The 15360-nt window shown below is 42.4% G+C and overlaps 1 protein-coding gene across 1 annotated transcript; it reads right to left on the minus strand.

Moving 5' to 3' along the window:
* Positions 1-403: 403 nt before the first annotated feature.
* Positions 404-14951, minus strand: p4hb (prolyl 4-hydroxylase, beta polypeptide). Its single transcript, XM_052083313.1, has 11 exons — positions 14623-14951; positions 11788-11994; positions 9189-9322; positions 8569-8706; positions 6474-6581; positions 6231-6356; positions 5954-6154; positions 5259-5379; positions 4460-4641; positions 3884-4018; positions 404-1703 (listed from the first exon to the last, which is right to left on the minus strand). The coding sequence occupies exons 1-11, from the start codon at positions 14759-14761 to the stop codon at positions 1632-1634; spliced, it is 1563 nt and encodes a 520-aa protein (XP_051939273.1). The 5' UTR covers positions 14762-14951; the 3' UTR covers positions 404-1631.
* Positions 14952-15360: the final 409 nt, after the last annotated feature.

The raw sequence follows: 15360 nt of genomic DNA on the forward strand, positions 1-15360 counted from the left end.
GGTAACAGGTGCACCATGAACTGTAACCCATCATAATCATTCACACCTTCCACCGGTTCCCCTTCCTCTATTAACCAAGAAGTTGACTGCGTACGACACAAATGCAGAGCTCTATGAATTTTGATTATATAGACCACCCCGGTTGAAGGTCTGTATTCTCCAATGCGCTACAAACGTTGTGAAAGCACTGTAAGATTTATTGTAAAGGGACCATCACTGCGGCATGGTTAGAACAAACGTAATTTCACATTTGCTAACCATCAGATGCGTATAGCCATTTAAAAAATATATTTATTTCACAATGATGTACAGCACATAAACTGAGTGAACTATAATATGGACATGCAGAACACCATATCTGGGCCATGTTACAAGTTCAATCAATAATGACTGCAGGCAAAACTGTTTTAGATTGTGTTTATTGGCCACCACTTCACATTTTCCACATCGATCTAGATATGATGGAATGCTCCAAGTATCCTCACTGCTGTACAGATGTCAATTGTATCACCTCGCTCTACTCATGCCGCCAACTCCCACAAGACGCACACGCGCGCGCGCACACACGCACACTAGAGTGAAGACCGATACAAAGGGTACAGTATGGGTGAGGGGTGGTGCTATGGCAACTGCTTTCTCTGCCTATCAACAAACGCTTGTCATTAAATGTCGCACATCTGTCTGCTTTAGTAACCACAATGAATCTCGCAAGAGGCATGAACACAGTGCGACTTTTCAGAACTAGCTCCCAAAAGAGAAACATCCACAGCCAGAGTGCGTGTCCAAAGTGCCAACACTGCCCCAACAAGGTCGACTGCCTACAAATGGGCACGATGGTCAAATAAAACAAAACAAAAAAGTCCTGAATTAAAAAACAATATTCATAGTTAAAGCAATTAAATAAAACAAAATTTCCACCCCGAACCAGTTCCCACCCACCCTCCAAAAAAGTTAACAGATTGTTCCTTTTAGAAAATGGTCAGTCGTCCCCATGCTAAGCGAGGAGTTAATTTTTAGGGGATGACAAGGACAAAAGAAAGTAGACTCCGCCACCAGTTACACACAGAAGGCAGGTTGTTCAGATATTTAGCTACATGTGAGAAGAGGGGAGAGGGGAAGGGGCTTTTTGCTACACTGTGAGGGATCATTTTTGTGGAAAAATAACAGGTAGGTCATTTGTCCCCTGAGAGATCAATCCTTACAAAAGCAATCGCACTAAACCCTTAGACCCAAAACGACGAGTGCACTGACTCCTGACAGATGCTAAGGTGTACTTTTTTTGGGGGTAGGCGCAAAAATAAAAATAATTGTGAAGAGGATCTCAATCCCAACATTTTACAAAAAACTGGCCAAGAGTAGACATGGAGCTTTGCAGAGGCATCAGCACCTTCACGGAGGTGAAAATTTGTTCTGTGTGCCCCCTTCCCCCAAGTAGAACAAGACCTGTCAGTGAATGAGAAAGCATGAAACGATAAACTGACTGGCCAAGTAGTGGGCCGGCTGGTGGACTGACCGACGGCTAGACAAGGAACACAATGGTCTCAGGAGAGGGATGGGGCTGAAACAAAGAGTGACGGTAGTGTAGGTGATTGGTAGGAGGGGGCGGAGCAGGACTCTCTTCTCACAACCGTTTACAGCTCGATGTGTCTATTCTCCTCGCCGTCAGAGTCCTCATCCTGACCTTCTTCCAAGTCGTCCAAATCCTGGAAAGCAGTTGATACGCATGTTAAACATTTCATCTCCTAAACCACCCGTAGAAACCAAGGAATTTTGTCAGATATTACTGCTACGTGTGGTGGACTGATCCAGACCACTTGGAAGGACATTGGGACTGCTCCAATTTCTAATTGGAGATATTCAACATTTGTGGATTGTTTTGGCAAACTACACTGCTTCCCCTTTGTCCGTCACGTTTGTCTTCGCTGAAGTCGTGTTTAATCTTGAAATATTCATGATACCGAATTGTAAACAGAGTTACATTTGACATCCTTAAACATTGTGATTTTTTTATCATGTGTGGCGTCTCCCAGGTTTTGGAAGTCTGAAGACAATTTTAAAATCATGCTGAGCGAATCAGTCTTAAGTCTCGAGCCCTGAGATATTCAGAGTTGCTTGGGCAAAGGAAGACACTGTTAGCTGCAGGCACTGCACGTGTGCCACTGCATGCTTAGGTCTGCACAGGCAAAGCCCAGTAAGCAGTTCTAACAGCTGTAGAAGATATTTGTGGACATTGGTGGGCTGCACCATAATTAGACTTCGGAGAAGGAAGCGTGTGGTTGGAAAAAAAACAAAGTGGAGTGCAAGTCAACATTCACTCTGTTCACAAATGACCTGTAATGCACATTATCCCGACGCATTAACACATTTGGTCAGATCATTAAAATGTTTAAGCACCTCCACTTCATATGCCAATCTTTAAATTTCTCAACATGGGCTGTATGGAGTTTGTATGCTCTCTCCATGTCTTTTCAAAAGGGCCACTCCGTTTTCCTCCCACGTTTCAAAAACATGTACAGTAGCTTCGTTGAAGATTAAACCGCCCATAGGTGTAAAAGTTTGTGTGAATGGTTGTTTGTCTATTTGTGCCCCATGATTGGCTGGAGGCCAGTTCAGGTTGTGCCCCACCTCCCACCCAAAGTCACTTGAGATTGGCACCAGCACCCCCCGAGCCAAGAGAGGCCATTTGACTCAGTTAAAGCCAAGCCATATGGAAAGCAAAAAAAGTGGGTCACTTCAAATGTTACAACCTACAATCCCGCCTCGTCCCTTCAATCATATTGGAAACTGCACTTTCTGTGCATCTAAATATCGTAAAAGGTGATCCCAGCAAACGACTTCCTTGTTCGTCTCTGGGTGCGACACATGCTTCCCAATTTCCGTGGGCTTCGGTCAAACGTTCTAAGATTTCTTCTTTCCACTAACAAGCATTTTTTTCCCTTTTTGGTGAGGAACATCACAATATCAAAATTTTCACCCGGCCCAATGAGTCTCAACTTTTAGGTTGGGGTGGGGGGGATTATCGTAGCACTGCTGTGGGGCTGAAAATCATTTTAATGACTTCAGATTCTAACTCAATTGAGTGGGGAGGGAAAAAAAGGTGTGGGGGGTGACTCCTTTTGCAAGGCACTCTACATTATGTCAACAACTTCGCAACATGGGCCATTTTCACAGAGTGCTTCAAGTACATATTAGCGGTGTTCACACGGCAAGAGTTGCTCCGGTGCTACACCGGCACTGCGCCAGTAGAGAGTTCACACATGCAAATTTGCTCCGGCGTAGCCCCGGAAAACAGTTTGCACCGGATCAAATTTGATCCACCTCCGGGAGGTGGTTTAAAAATTTGCTCCCGAGCAAATGCTCGTTTGTGGGGCAGTCCCCAAACGTCATCTTTCCTTTTGTAGGAGATTGGACTGTCTCGGAGTTGTTTGTTCCTTTATAGAATTTATTTTGTGATTTCCTCTCTTGATTTTTCTGTTTGGAGCATTACATGTTTGCTTTTCTGAGTGTCATTGAAGTCATCGTTGATTTACATTTTCAGGGGCGGCCACTCTCGAGCAGAAGGCACGGAGACCGAGAAGGACGTGCCTGTACAGCAGTTGCTTGAGTTGTGTATAAGTTTTAAAAAGAACCAACACGACAGCTCATTTGTTTTCTGTCATTTTGCTCCGCTGCAGAAACTGCCGTGTGAACGCAAGTGGAGCTGCACCGATGCTGTGCCGGTGCTGACACGCTCAGCGGCTTTGTCCGTGTGAAAGCTCTCCAAAATTTGCTCCGATGTAAAATGTATCGCAAGAAAATACATGGGTGCAGCGCCGGAGCGAATGTGTGCCATGTGAACACCCCCCTAAAGAGTATTGATGCTATGGAGTGATGACGATCTCACCTCAGCATCAAAGTCATCATCTTCATCTTCATCATCCTCATCATCATCTCCAGCGGGGGCACCTCCCTCCTTACCACCGCTCTCCAGGAACTTTGTGAGTCCTTCCAGTGTTCTCTCCCCATTGTAGTCAATCACCTGTTTACAAAACGGCAATTGTCATGAATGTGAAAAATTGTGCCAATAATCTGCTTAGCGGGTTCTCCATATGAAGGACACGCGAGTTTCAAAAGAGCTCCCTTTATCCGACTCCATATGTGATGCAGTCATGTCATTCCTTCGTTTTAAACTCCAGTCAGAAATGAGAATGTTGACTCAATTGTAAGGCCATTTGCAGGCTGCGTCACAAGCAGGAATGGAATGAGGCCAACCAAGATAAATTTGCCGAAGCTCGAGGTCAGCAGACTCACGTTTCAACACAGTGCCGAGTAATCAAATTGCACGAATGACACTTAGGATGCAAGGCACCATAGAGGTTACATAGCTACGCAAGAAAATGCACCAGATTTCAGTGGGTGCGATAAGAAGGTCACCACGTAATTTGGGAAATGTTTTGATTCATAAGAATGAGTGAAAGACCTTGCGTTCTTCTCCCGCAGGGAAGAATTTCAGAGTCGGGAAGCTATGGACTTTGACGGCATCGATTTCATTGGCTGTGGAATCCATCTTGGCCACAATGATGTCAGCGCTGTCCTTGTACTTCTCTCCCAGCTTTTCCCAGATGGGATTCAACTGCTTGCAGTGACCACACCAAGGGGCATCTGCAACAACATAACACTTATCAAGTCCAGTCAAATACAAGTATATTGTCAAATATGCTTTCGAAAACACATGAAATTTAATCTCTTAACCAGACAAGAAACTCATTGTTTGAACAACAAAGTGGAACAGAGAAAGGCACATTCAGAGATAAAGTTGCCTCCATGGCTGGAAACTGACTATACTCCAAGTCACATGCAGTCAGAGATAAATGGCACAGATGCTTGCCGTGTTGCTGAGCAACACTCCACCTGTTGATAGATGGTCACAAGCTGAACGACAACTGATTAAAAAGACGAAATCTAAAATAGCACGCATTTGGATGGGAATCACTGACAGATAAATCCATCAGCTATTTTTACAGCCACCTTTTCAACATCAGTGTCTGGTAACAATTAATACCGCACGAGCGGCCATGAGACGGTATGCGCGAGGCATGACCATCTACTCTTTGATGTGAAAAAGGCTTAGCTGGGTTACAGGGGAATTTATGACTTGAGTTACAAATGCGACACACACACACAGAAAAAAAAAAATCCCCCTCCAACAGGTGAATGAACCCTGTGCTCATCTTATTCAAAACAATTACTCATTATGTTTTCGTCAACAAAAATCTTACAGAATTCGACAAAGACATTCTTCTTGGAATCAAAGGCGACATCCTCAAAGTTCTTGCCAACCAGAACCTTGACAGGGTTTTTGTCCCAGTCTTCGGGGATCTCCTGGCTCATCAGGTGAGGCTGTGTGGAGGAGACAGAACGGTCACTCCTCTTTGTCAAACGATTCTTCTATAAAACAAAGCTTGTTCTGGCTCAGTCATTGTGCTGGTGATTCACTAGCAGGTGTGATCGTTTAGAGCAGGTGTCACCAACATTTTTGAGGGTGAGAGCAACTTCATGTGTACCGATTGTGTGAAGGGCTACCAAATTGATACACGTCTGAAATAACATATTTGTCCAAAATACCTTCAATAATATGAGGATGTGTTATTTTTAATACTTGATGATTTAAATTGTCAGACTTTGATCGTGTTTCGAAATGTCTCACAGTACTGCCAATGTTTGCATTTTTAAATCATAATTTCTACTAGCAAATCACAATGTCCAGGCACTGGCGGGCTACTCAAGTGGTCTTCACGGGCTACCTGGTGCCCGCGGGCACCATGTTGGTGACCACTGATTTAGAGAGCGCTTAAGTCTCCCCCTTGTTCATAGTTTAACAACTTATGCTGAGACATATGCTTTGTCTTGAAGTTTCCATCTTAAACTATTCAAAGTGAAACGAGTATCAAAGCAGCGTTGGCAGTTACGTTACCTTCAGTTTCCCTTCTGTAAATTGTGTGCAGAAAGCAACAATTTCCTCTGCGGTGATAGCGGTGCTCTCTGGCTTGTACTTGGTCATCTCATCCTCCAAGGTGATGAGGCGGATAGCAGGGCACTCCTCTTTCTTCAGGCCAAAGAAATCAAGGATGCGCTGGTTGTCATCCAGATTGCTGTCAATGAAAATGAACAAGATCTGGATGGGAGAGATGGACATGGTAATTAAGCTTGGCCGGATGAGGGACACTGGATCCTTGGAAGAGTCGACTGACCTGCCCTTTAAATGACTCCGCAGCCTTCTTAAACTGGTCCATTTTGTCCTGGAAGTCTGAGGCCGATTTTGGCAGAAACATGAGAATGTGGGACTTGATCTCACCTCCAAAGATTTTTGGGGCAGTCTGTGGATGATCGAAGATATGAATGAGATCACTTGTTGCATTGGTCGATACTTTGGACAGGAGTATTAAAAATGAGTAAAAATTAGATGATAAGACGTTCTGGACCCCACCAATTACCTGCTCGGTGAACTCAATGACAAGAGGGAGCTGGTTGGCTTTGACAAAGGACAGGAGACTTTCCTTTTTGGTCAGGTCACCATCAAAGGTGTTACGTCCCTCATCAAACTTAAAAACAGAACAGATAGAAACAGTCAGGTCACAAAGATCATCCCACCCTTGTTTGCACGTGAACGCCACCCAAAAGAAATTAGACACTGCTGCCAAATCCCTTAATATTCCGGTCTATAAGAGTGCCACATGGGTAAAATAGAATTTTAATGTGTGAATAGCTCCAGTCAAACTGACAGCTTTTACGGGCACACAAGGGCAAAGTGGCATTTTGCCGATACCATGCTGGCAGCTTTGCAGGCAGTGATTGGTTGTGAAATTTAAAACGCTGTAGTGATGAGCAAGTCAAAGTTCCCAGCTGCTTATTAACACAATGTTCGTTGGGAGGGTTTGCTTCACTGCAAGCAAATCACCCACGTGAGAGCAATGTTATTCCATTTGGCTCAGGTCTTCACACGGCCATCTACAGGAAGGATTGACTTGCACTGATCGTTTAGAGCTAATCACCTTGAATAGTGACAGAATAACTAATAATCACCAAGTAATTTAATCTCAGCTCAGAAAGGATAGACCAAAAGGGTGACAAAAGCCCGAAAATGAACTTCAACAAAACCATGTCAAAATGTTAGCCCTTTGTTCGCAATAGATTGGTGAATGCCATGCATGGTACTTTGTTTCATACTGGAGCGTTCGGTCCCTGAGCACCAAGCGCTCTACAGTGTATGCTGATGATAACTTTATTCATCATACCAATTTCATGCACAACACCAAAACACTGAACACCGCTGTGTCATTGTAACATTTGTTGTAATCCAGCAAATGACCGATCTTAAAGTGGAACCAAAGGGGAGAGACATTTTTTCATTTGTATGACGATGATGGTCCATCAATATATGGTCTTCTCATGGAACAAGTCAATGTCGCTCAAAACTTCAAACTGATTATTTTCCCCACCAAAACATATATATTGCGTATGACAAGGACACCACCCAAAAAGCTTTAATGTCAGACCCTGTCGGAATAAGTTGCATATTCTACGTCCATCACCCATGTAATAACGCTTGCATTCATCTGCTCATGGTCAATGTGCCTCAGAGAGAAAGAATAGTTCAACCTCATTGGCTTCACATAATTATGTCAGGCCAAGAGCATACCTTGCAAAGCAGTGATGTGAGAAGAAATGTGGGAGAGGCTCTGATGGGCCGAAATTAGCCGCAGAGTTGATACCCTCCTGGGGTCAACATTATCAAATTACAAATCTGTAAATCAAAGACGCTGCAACCGCCCCGAAACAAGTCACACATGACCCATTTAAGATGCATTACTTTTACACTTGTGAACCATTTAATTCATTTCTTTGCCTTCATGATTAATTCATTTCTTTGCCTTTGTGATTTTGGGATCGGAGGGAAAAAAATGAACACTCAAATTAGGGATGCACAATAATCATTGTGTCAATATTGTGAGCCCGTCAAATCCAATAAAAAGCTCTGATTAAAATTGAATCCAACAATGAAGATGAAAAGCCAATAAATCCAGGCTGCTCCTGCATACAGCTGTCAGTGCATTCCTTTTTATTGAATTAGGCCTGTCGTGGACAGGCCTCTGAGCTCGCTCATGGAAATGGCGGGTTGCTTGATGACCAACCCTTTACCCACAGTGAGGACACCGGCGTTTGACAGCAAATAAACCACTTGGCACAATGGTTTATAGTTCACAGGCCCAGCTACTGTATTCTTGCCTGAGCTGATGGACGGATTAAGACAAGATTCACTACCGAGTTATGTGCACGTGATGTTAGCCCATGCTACCATTACTAGCTTGCTCGGTTTGATGGCAATGGTATAGGAAGTCTATGCTATCGGAAGGAATCCGAATTAAAGAGGACCACCTGCCATTCACGCAAATATTGGGAGCACTGCATTACAAGATGGACAATCAATTTTTGAGTCAAGTAAAGGATTTTAAATGTGACTTATGATCCGAACAATATACGGTCATTCACTTACGCAGGACACAGCGAGGAAAAATATATTGCACTCACCTTCTTGAAGAGAACAACACCATCTTGGGAGACCTCAAACTTTGTGAAAACTGCATCATCTGAGGTTATGCCGAAGGGAATGTCTTCTACTGCTTCAGCTGCTTTTTCGAACGCCTGTGCCCCGGCAGACTCCACATTCTGCTTGCAAAGTTTGGTCAGAGTTATACTGACAAAGAGAGCCAAAGCGATTTTCAAATAACTGACTCAAAATAGTCCTTCAATCGAGTATCGATGAATTTTGAGGAATGGAAAATTCAACTTTAGATATTACTTGAAAGGACAATGAGAAAATAAATTGTAAGGTAAAAAAAGAACATACTGCAATAACGGCAACTGAAAAAAAGCTGTTCTTGCCAGTTTGGGCCTCTTAGGGGTAAAGTATGTGCCGTGCATATGCTACATACTTGCTATGCAAGCAACATGGTGGAGTTAGGGTACTTTCACAATGTCACAATGTTGGGAACTTGTAACCGCATTTCGTCATTCGGCACATTAATCGGTTTCCTTCGATACGAATGTTTTAAAGATCGAAATCATGACACCAAAATCGAAATCACGATTTCCATTTTGATTAATCGCCCGGGACGAATATGAACTAATCACAAAAAATATTCCCTCACCTTAAAGAATCCAATGACCACCACCTCATGGTCGGCTATCAGAGTCTGTGCAGCAGTAACGTCAGCCAAGGTGGCGACTGCGGGGCCTGTGCGCTTCTTTAGCCAGTTGATAAAGTCATCTGCTTGCCTTCCAGCTGAAACAAGAAACCGCATCAAAACAAAATTAGCATTTGCCAGTCAGTCTCGTATAAAGTACACGAGTAAAAAAACCTTACCCAGTAAATAACTTGGGTAAATGTTAAAGTTATGTCAACTGTATTTGTTTATAAATGTGTGTGTGTGTGTGTGTGCAATAAGCATTGTTGAAAGGTCACTGCTAATTAAATTGGGTGATTTTTTTAAAAGTCTTTAATGTAAAATACACAGTAAGACACTCCGGTGCGCAGCCCAGCTGTCATGTTCCTGACAGATTTTTAAACTAGGAAATGAATGCTTAATTGTTCAGTAAGGAAAGAGGAGAGGAAATAGACAATTTTACTCTGGTACTCCAGATATTGTATGTTATGTTACCATTTGTTGAATATTGCTCCAAGAAAAATAAACAGGAGCCAGTCTTTTATCTTCATTTTTAATGTATTTATCAAATATACTTGATTGTTCTACATGTCGGAGCAAATATTGTTATCGTTGCTGTTCTGTGAAAAACACGTTTGTCCATATTAGTCATTTTCTAATGTTCAATCTGTGATGACTGATTATTTCCTCATCTAGAACTGCTTCAAACAATAGTTAGGATTGTATTGCCATATTGTACATACTTTTATTTAAGTTGTATAATTTTTGTTTTACGTTTTCAAGGGTCTGGTCGGCGCTTTGTTACTGCAACAGCTGTTGTGAAAGCGCGATACAGTATAAAGATGTATTATATAAGCTTTTTATTGTTTTTCGCAAATGGTCATTCAATTAATATTTTATGGCTGCAAGACATTCCAAAAAAGGTGGGACTGGTGGGAAAAAATACAAAGTTGAGGAATGCTCAATCCATCACCCGTTTGCAATTTTTAATGATGAAAGCTACATGCGGGTTTTGGCAAAATACAAATGGAGAAAAATAAATGCTGTCCAAGCAATGCCTTTTCCATGGACCTCATTCGCAAACCACATTATGCGCGTGTTACAAGAGCGTGGCTTTGTAGTAAAAGAGGGCAAAGACGTATACAGGCTCATAGTCCAAGTGTTTTTTTTCCCTAATAGACTTGTCAAGTCAAAATGACCACAATGTTTTCCCAACATTAATTCTTACTCAAACTAACACAGATTCCAACTCCCTAGTCTTGCGTTCCTGAAAAACCCCCAAAACTCTTGGGACCGTGAAAGCATTCCCTCTTCTTTGAGCCAACAGAGATTTGACCCAGAAAGAGTTGTGCGGACAGAGCGAGTGGTGATAATTTTGGAACGCATTGCCAGAAAGTGGTCTGAAGTTATGACTAGAGTTTTATAAAACCACCTCTCTTGTGTCACATGGAAGAAAGCCCAGGCCACAGAGGAGACGTGACTGACTGCACATATCACCAAAGACTATAAAGCAACTAAAACATGTCCTACTGGCATACTGAGCCTCGCAGAGTCGAATGACTTCTTGCCGCAAGTTGCCTGTGTTAGTATAAGTACAGCACGCTGCAGAAAGCAACGCCTCGCCCGACTCCTAAAAGCTTTGCAGTGATGGCCGACAGTTCACACTTTGAGCGCACATTGCATGTAGACTTATTCCTGCCCACTCAAAGCATACATATGATGCCAGACCAAGGATCCGTGCATACAATATGTAAAGGTGATGGCAAACCAATAGAGTTTCCATCGATTGCCCACCAGGGACATTTACATGTACTTGGTGGGGTTAACAGTATAAACCCCACCCCACAGTTGAGTTGTGGTGAGTTGAGAATTCAAAGTGTTGAAAATGTCTTTCCCTTTGATGATACAAGATTAAAGGTTGAAAAATAAATGACAATTTTGGGGGTTTGCTGAAAAGTTATAAAGTAAACTCAGTGGCAGATAATGCTCATCGCTGGCCGTAATCTCATAAAAAATATATATATATATACGCAGGTATATATAAATAATTATCAGTCCACACAACATGCTGGTCTTTGTACACATTGACCAATTCGTTGTTACCGTTTGGTTGCTTTACTGTTGTATATGTTAGTTGCACCATATACAGCACTTTGTATGCAGCGATGCTCGAAAGTGGTATATAAATACAGTTGAGTTGTGGTGAGTTGAGAATTCAAAGTGTTGAAAATGTCTTTCCCTTTGATGATACAAGATTAATGGTTGAAAAATACATGACAATTTTGGGGGTTTGCTGAAAAGTTATCATTTGGGCGACACGACGCCAGCACTATTTTTGTTCTTGCCTTGTTGGGGCATGTCATTCATTTTGTGATTTAGGGCGATACAATTAAACTTCAGTTTAATTTAAAAAAAAATACTTTAGGTGATGATGCAAAAATTAATGTTTTTTTTCAGGATTTTCCCACGGTCATCAGCCCTGTACGCCAACAGGCGCATTCCACCTGATAGCGTTATACTGTCACAGCCAATTCTTGTTATCCCGATCATGAGCACAGAGGACACAAACCCACGAGTTGCTGACCTGAATACTCTTTGGGGGACTCCTTGTCTCCACCCTTGAAGAACTTGATGGTGGGGTATCCACGGACGCCAAACTCTTGAGCCAGTTCGGTCTCTTCAGTTGCGTCAACCTTAGCCAGGCGGATCGCTGAACCCTCGGTCTTCAGCATGCCAGCGGCCTTGGCGTACTCTGGAGCCAGAGCTTTGCAGTGACCACACCATGGGGCATCTGAAGAATGCAACACAGAAAGAACCTTGAGATTTGAAATGCAGGTGAAATTATTGCAGCCTGCATAACTGGGGCAACAAAAGCTTGGGAAGAGACTTCACTCACTCACGCAAATCCAAGACACACACAAGGCTCAGGAGACAAGAGAATGACATGAGCGTCGAATGCACCAAACTGTGTTTTATAAACTAGTATTGATACTTCACAGTTCATCTCAAGATCATATTTTTAGCAACATTTTGATGAGCATAAACCCCCCTGCATATTTGCGGTTCGAAATTCACAAATTCACCTATTCAGTGAAATTTTAACATACTCTGTCATGGGGGTGGGGGAGACACACCTGTTTGCTGGTTTTGTGCTTAGGTTAAAGTCATACTTGAGCACCATCTTGTGGCAAGACACTTATGTTGAAGTTAACTGAGCATGAGTGAGACATAAGTCGTGCTTTGTTAGCATCTTGTGGCATAGGCATTTGTATAGAAAAAAAAAATTAGGAAGAGCGGTCAAGTACTCAGATTTTTACTATTTGTTGGGTTCCGTCACTCTACCACAAGTAGTGTTCCAACTTGGGTTGCAGTGAATCGTACTTAAAGTATCATGGGAAGTGGTAGACTGAGCCAGAGAAGTGTTGTCGTTCGCAAACTATTTGAACTGAATGAAAGTCCCTTTTCGGTTGAGGTCAGCCAAAAGCACGAGAAACTCCTCCAAAAACGGTGCTACTCGCAGTCCCAACACAATTCATGAGTGTTGAGGGGCAACAACGATATCTTTCCATACATTACAGTGTGCTTCACTGTGACTGCATATTATTTTCCTTCACACGTTCCACCAATCCTTTCAACTCTGTGAGAACTACACCAAAATTGTTATATGCACACGCTTATGATAATTTAATGATATTTAACTGTAAAATATTATAAATGCATATCAAATGTTAAGTGGTGTTTAAACGTGCTCAACGTTTACTGTTCTAATGTTCAAAAGTGTTAAAAAATATTCAATAAGTATTTTTTGATATTAAAAGTATCTTTGTGTCCTCATATCTTGAATGACTAAAAATGAAGAATTTCAAGTTGTTTTGCTTACCGATTATTTTGAGTTTGGCCATGATACCGTTTCACTATCAGTACTTTAAGCAGGTATATTGCTAGTCAGAATTATAGTATGGTGACAATACTACGGTTGTGTAATTTCAAATGAGAGTCGGCGCTGGGTTTAAAACTGGTCTAGGTCGGACAAGAGATTTTGACTTTATTCACTTACGTCGTGTAGATCATCGCATCGAAACGTAGAAGAACTAACAACTGGAGCGGAGCGAGTGAAATGCATCCGTTTGAGCGAGGCTGGACACAAAGTTAAAAAGATCCAGCAGACACTTGGGAGTCAGAAAGACGCAAATCTACGAAACTTTAAACAACAAGGCATCGATTCAACTCCTGATGACAAGCCACCATCCAGCAAGGAAGCAATGCAAATGGCAACAAAAATCCTTCAGTATGCACAAGAATAACCAGACATCGGTGATCAACGGGACAGTTACTTGCAACTAGCAAGAAAACTATGACACACAGGCAAACATTGTCATAAACCAAAGAATGCATCCAACAAAACAATCCAAAATGCATATTTTTTTCCCCAAAGATAGAAAAAAATAAACCTTAAAATACTGTATGTATTTTACTGTAGTGATTTTGTTTTTGGATGCACCTGTATTGCAATTTTTGTGATGTAAACAGTTTTTTTGACAGTATATTTTTGTATTTTATTGATTGTGTTGTTACACGTGCATTTTGTCAACATACTTGCAGGTTCATAAAGGACATGTAGCATGCTCATTTCCCAAATGAGGAATTTCTGTTATCAGGACAAATTGGACAGCGCAAACACGAGTCCGTACTAGAGAATATTTACTGTATTGCATCACAGTGATATCTATATGATGTGCAATCTGCGAAAACACGCTCATGAACTTTCTTTTAAGTACACGTCAACTTAGCTCCACACCTCCACTGAGATCCCGCCCATCCGAGCTGTGCGCAGCCAAAGTTTTATGCTGCCCATTCTCAACCCGTTGGGTTGTCTTGACTCGCGTCCAGCTGTGACTGGTCCACACGGGGAGTCACGTCACAACTAACTGACGACAGGGCAACGGTACTCGCCCGAACGTCACAAAGTGCAACTCATTCCCCGACAGTGCTATATTTTTTTGCTCCATTGACACCCCCCATCAAATTCACGCGCTCACATAGCAATAAAAAAATATTAAATATTTTCTTGGTAATCACGGTAACAGGCCTGAAGTAGTGCCGATTGTCGGCGTGACGCAAGTTTTGGTGACACTGGACATCACAGTTTTCTACTTCGCCAGTCTGTTAACGAAGTCCAGACAAACTGAAAACATTTCAGCAACGGTTGAGTCGAAAGTGCACGCGTGGGCGGACGGAAAATGTCTAATGAGCCAGACTGGGACAATTAGTCACTTGCGAGACAACCTGTCGAACGTGACTAAGTTTGCCGCTAATTACGACTGGCTAATTTGCTAGCACGCTAACCGACAAAACGACGAGTGTGAGGAAGCAACCGAACAATACATTGTGAGAGTTTGGAAAAGTTTGACATGCTTACAGAATTCTACCAGGATGTCGGGGTGCGCTTTGAGAGCCTCGTCGAAGTTACTCTTCTTCAGCACCAGAACGTCGTCTTCCTCGGCGATTTCAGCCCGACTGGCTACAGCTAACGTGCACAGGATGAAAAACTTGAGCATTTTTGCCTTCCGAGTGTTTCTTTGCAAAATAAAAAAGAGGGTGGGGGGCCAATTTCTCTGATTGAAGAGTTGAGTTTTTCAATTTGCCGGTGATTTTCTTGCTCGAAGTTAGGATTAGGAGCTTGCGATTTAGTGTCTGCCGCTACTAACGTGGCAGTGCAAGCAGAAGCCAGAGGGGTTAGCTATTTTGCGCATGCGTATTTATCAGGCCGTAAGCAGTTCGTGTTGAATTGTGACTGGACCACAGCTGTCCGCACCTGGAAGTGAAAGCCACGTTCACTAACGTTACTGAGTACGTCTCAATTCACCATTTCAACGTCTAGTCTTTGACTCGTCTATGTCCGCGCCTCCCACAGAGAGATATCAATTCGACGAACGAAGAATATAATCGGAGATAAGAGATGTACCCACTATGGGTGACGTATTAAGCCAAATGGGAAACGTCAGTGATGTCAAGACACACCTCCCGCACTTTCCTTTATGATTTGCCCAATAAATAAAGCGAAACGTGTTTCCCTTTCTTTCCATTGCGAAAGAATGCAAATTTAAAAAAAAAGAAAATCGAATTGCATTAAATTAATTGTCTTTAAGGCCTTCTC

Source organism: Hippocampus zosterae, chromosome 13 (genome assembly GCF_025434085.1).
Source record: "Hippocampus zosterae strain Florida chromosome 13, ASM2543408v3, whole genome shotgun sequence".
NCBI classification, from domain to species: domain Eukaryota; kingdom Metazoa; phylum Chordata; class Actinopteri; order Syngnathiformes; family Syngnathidae; genus Hippocampus; species Hippocampus zosterae.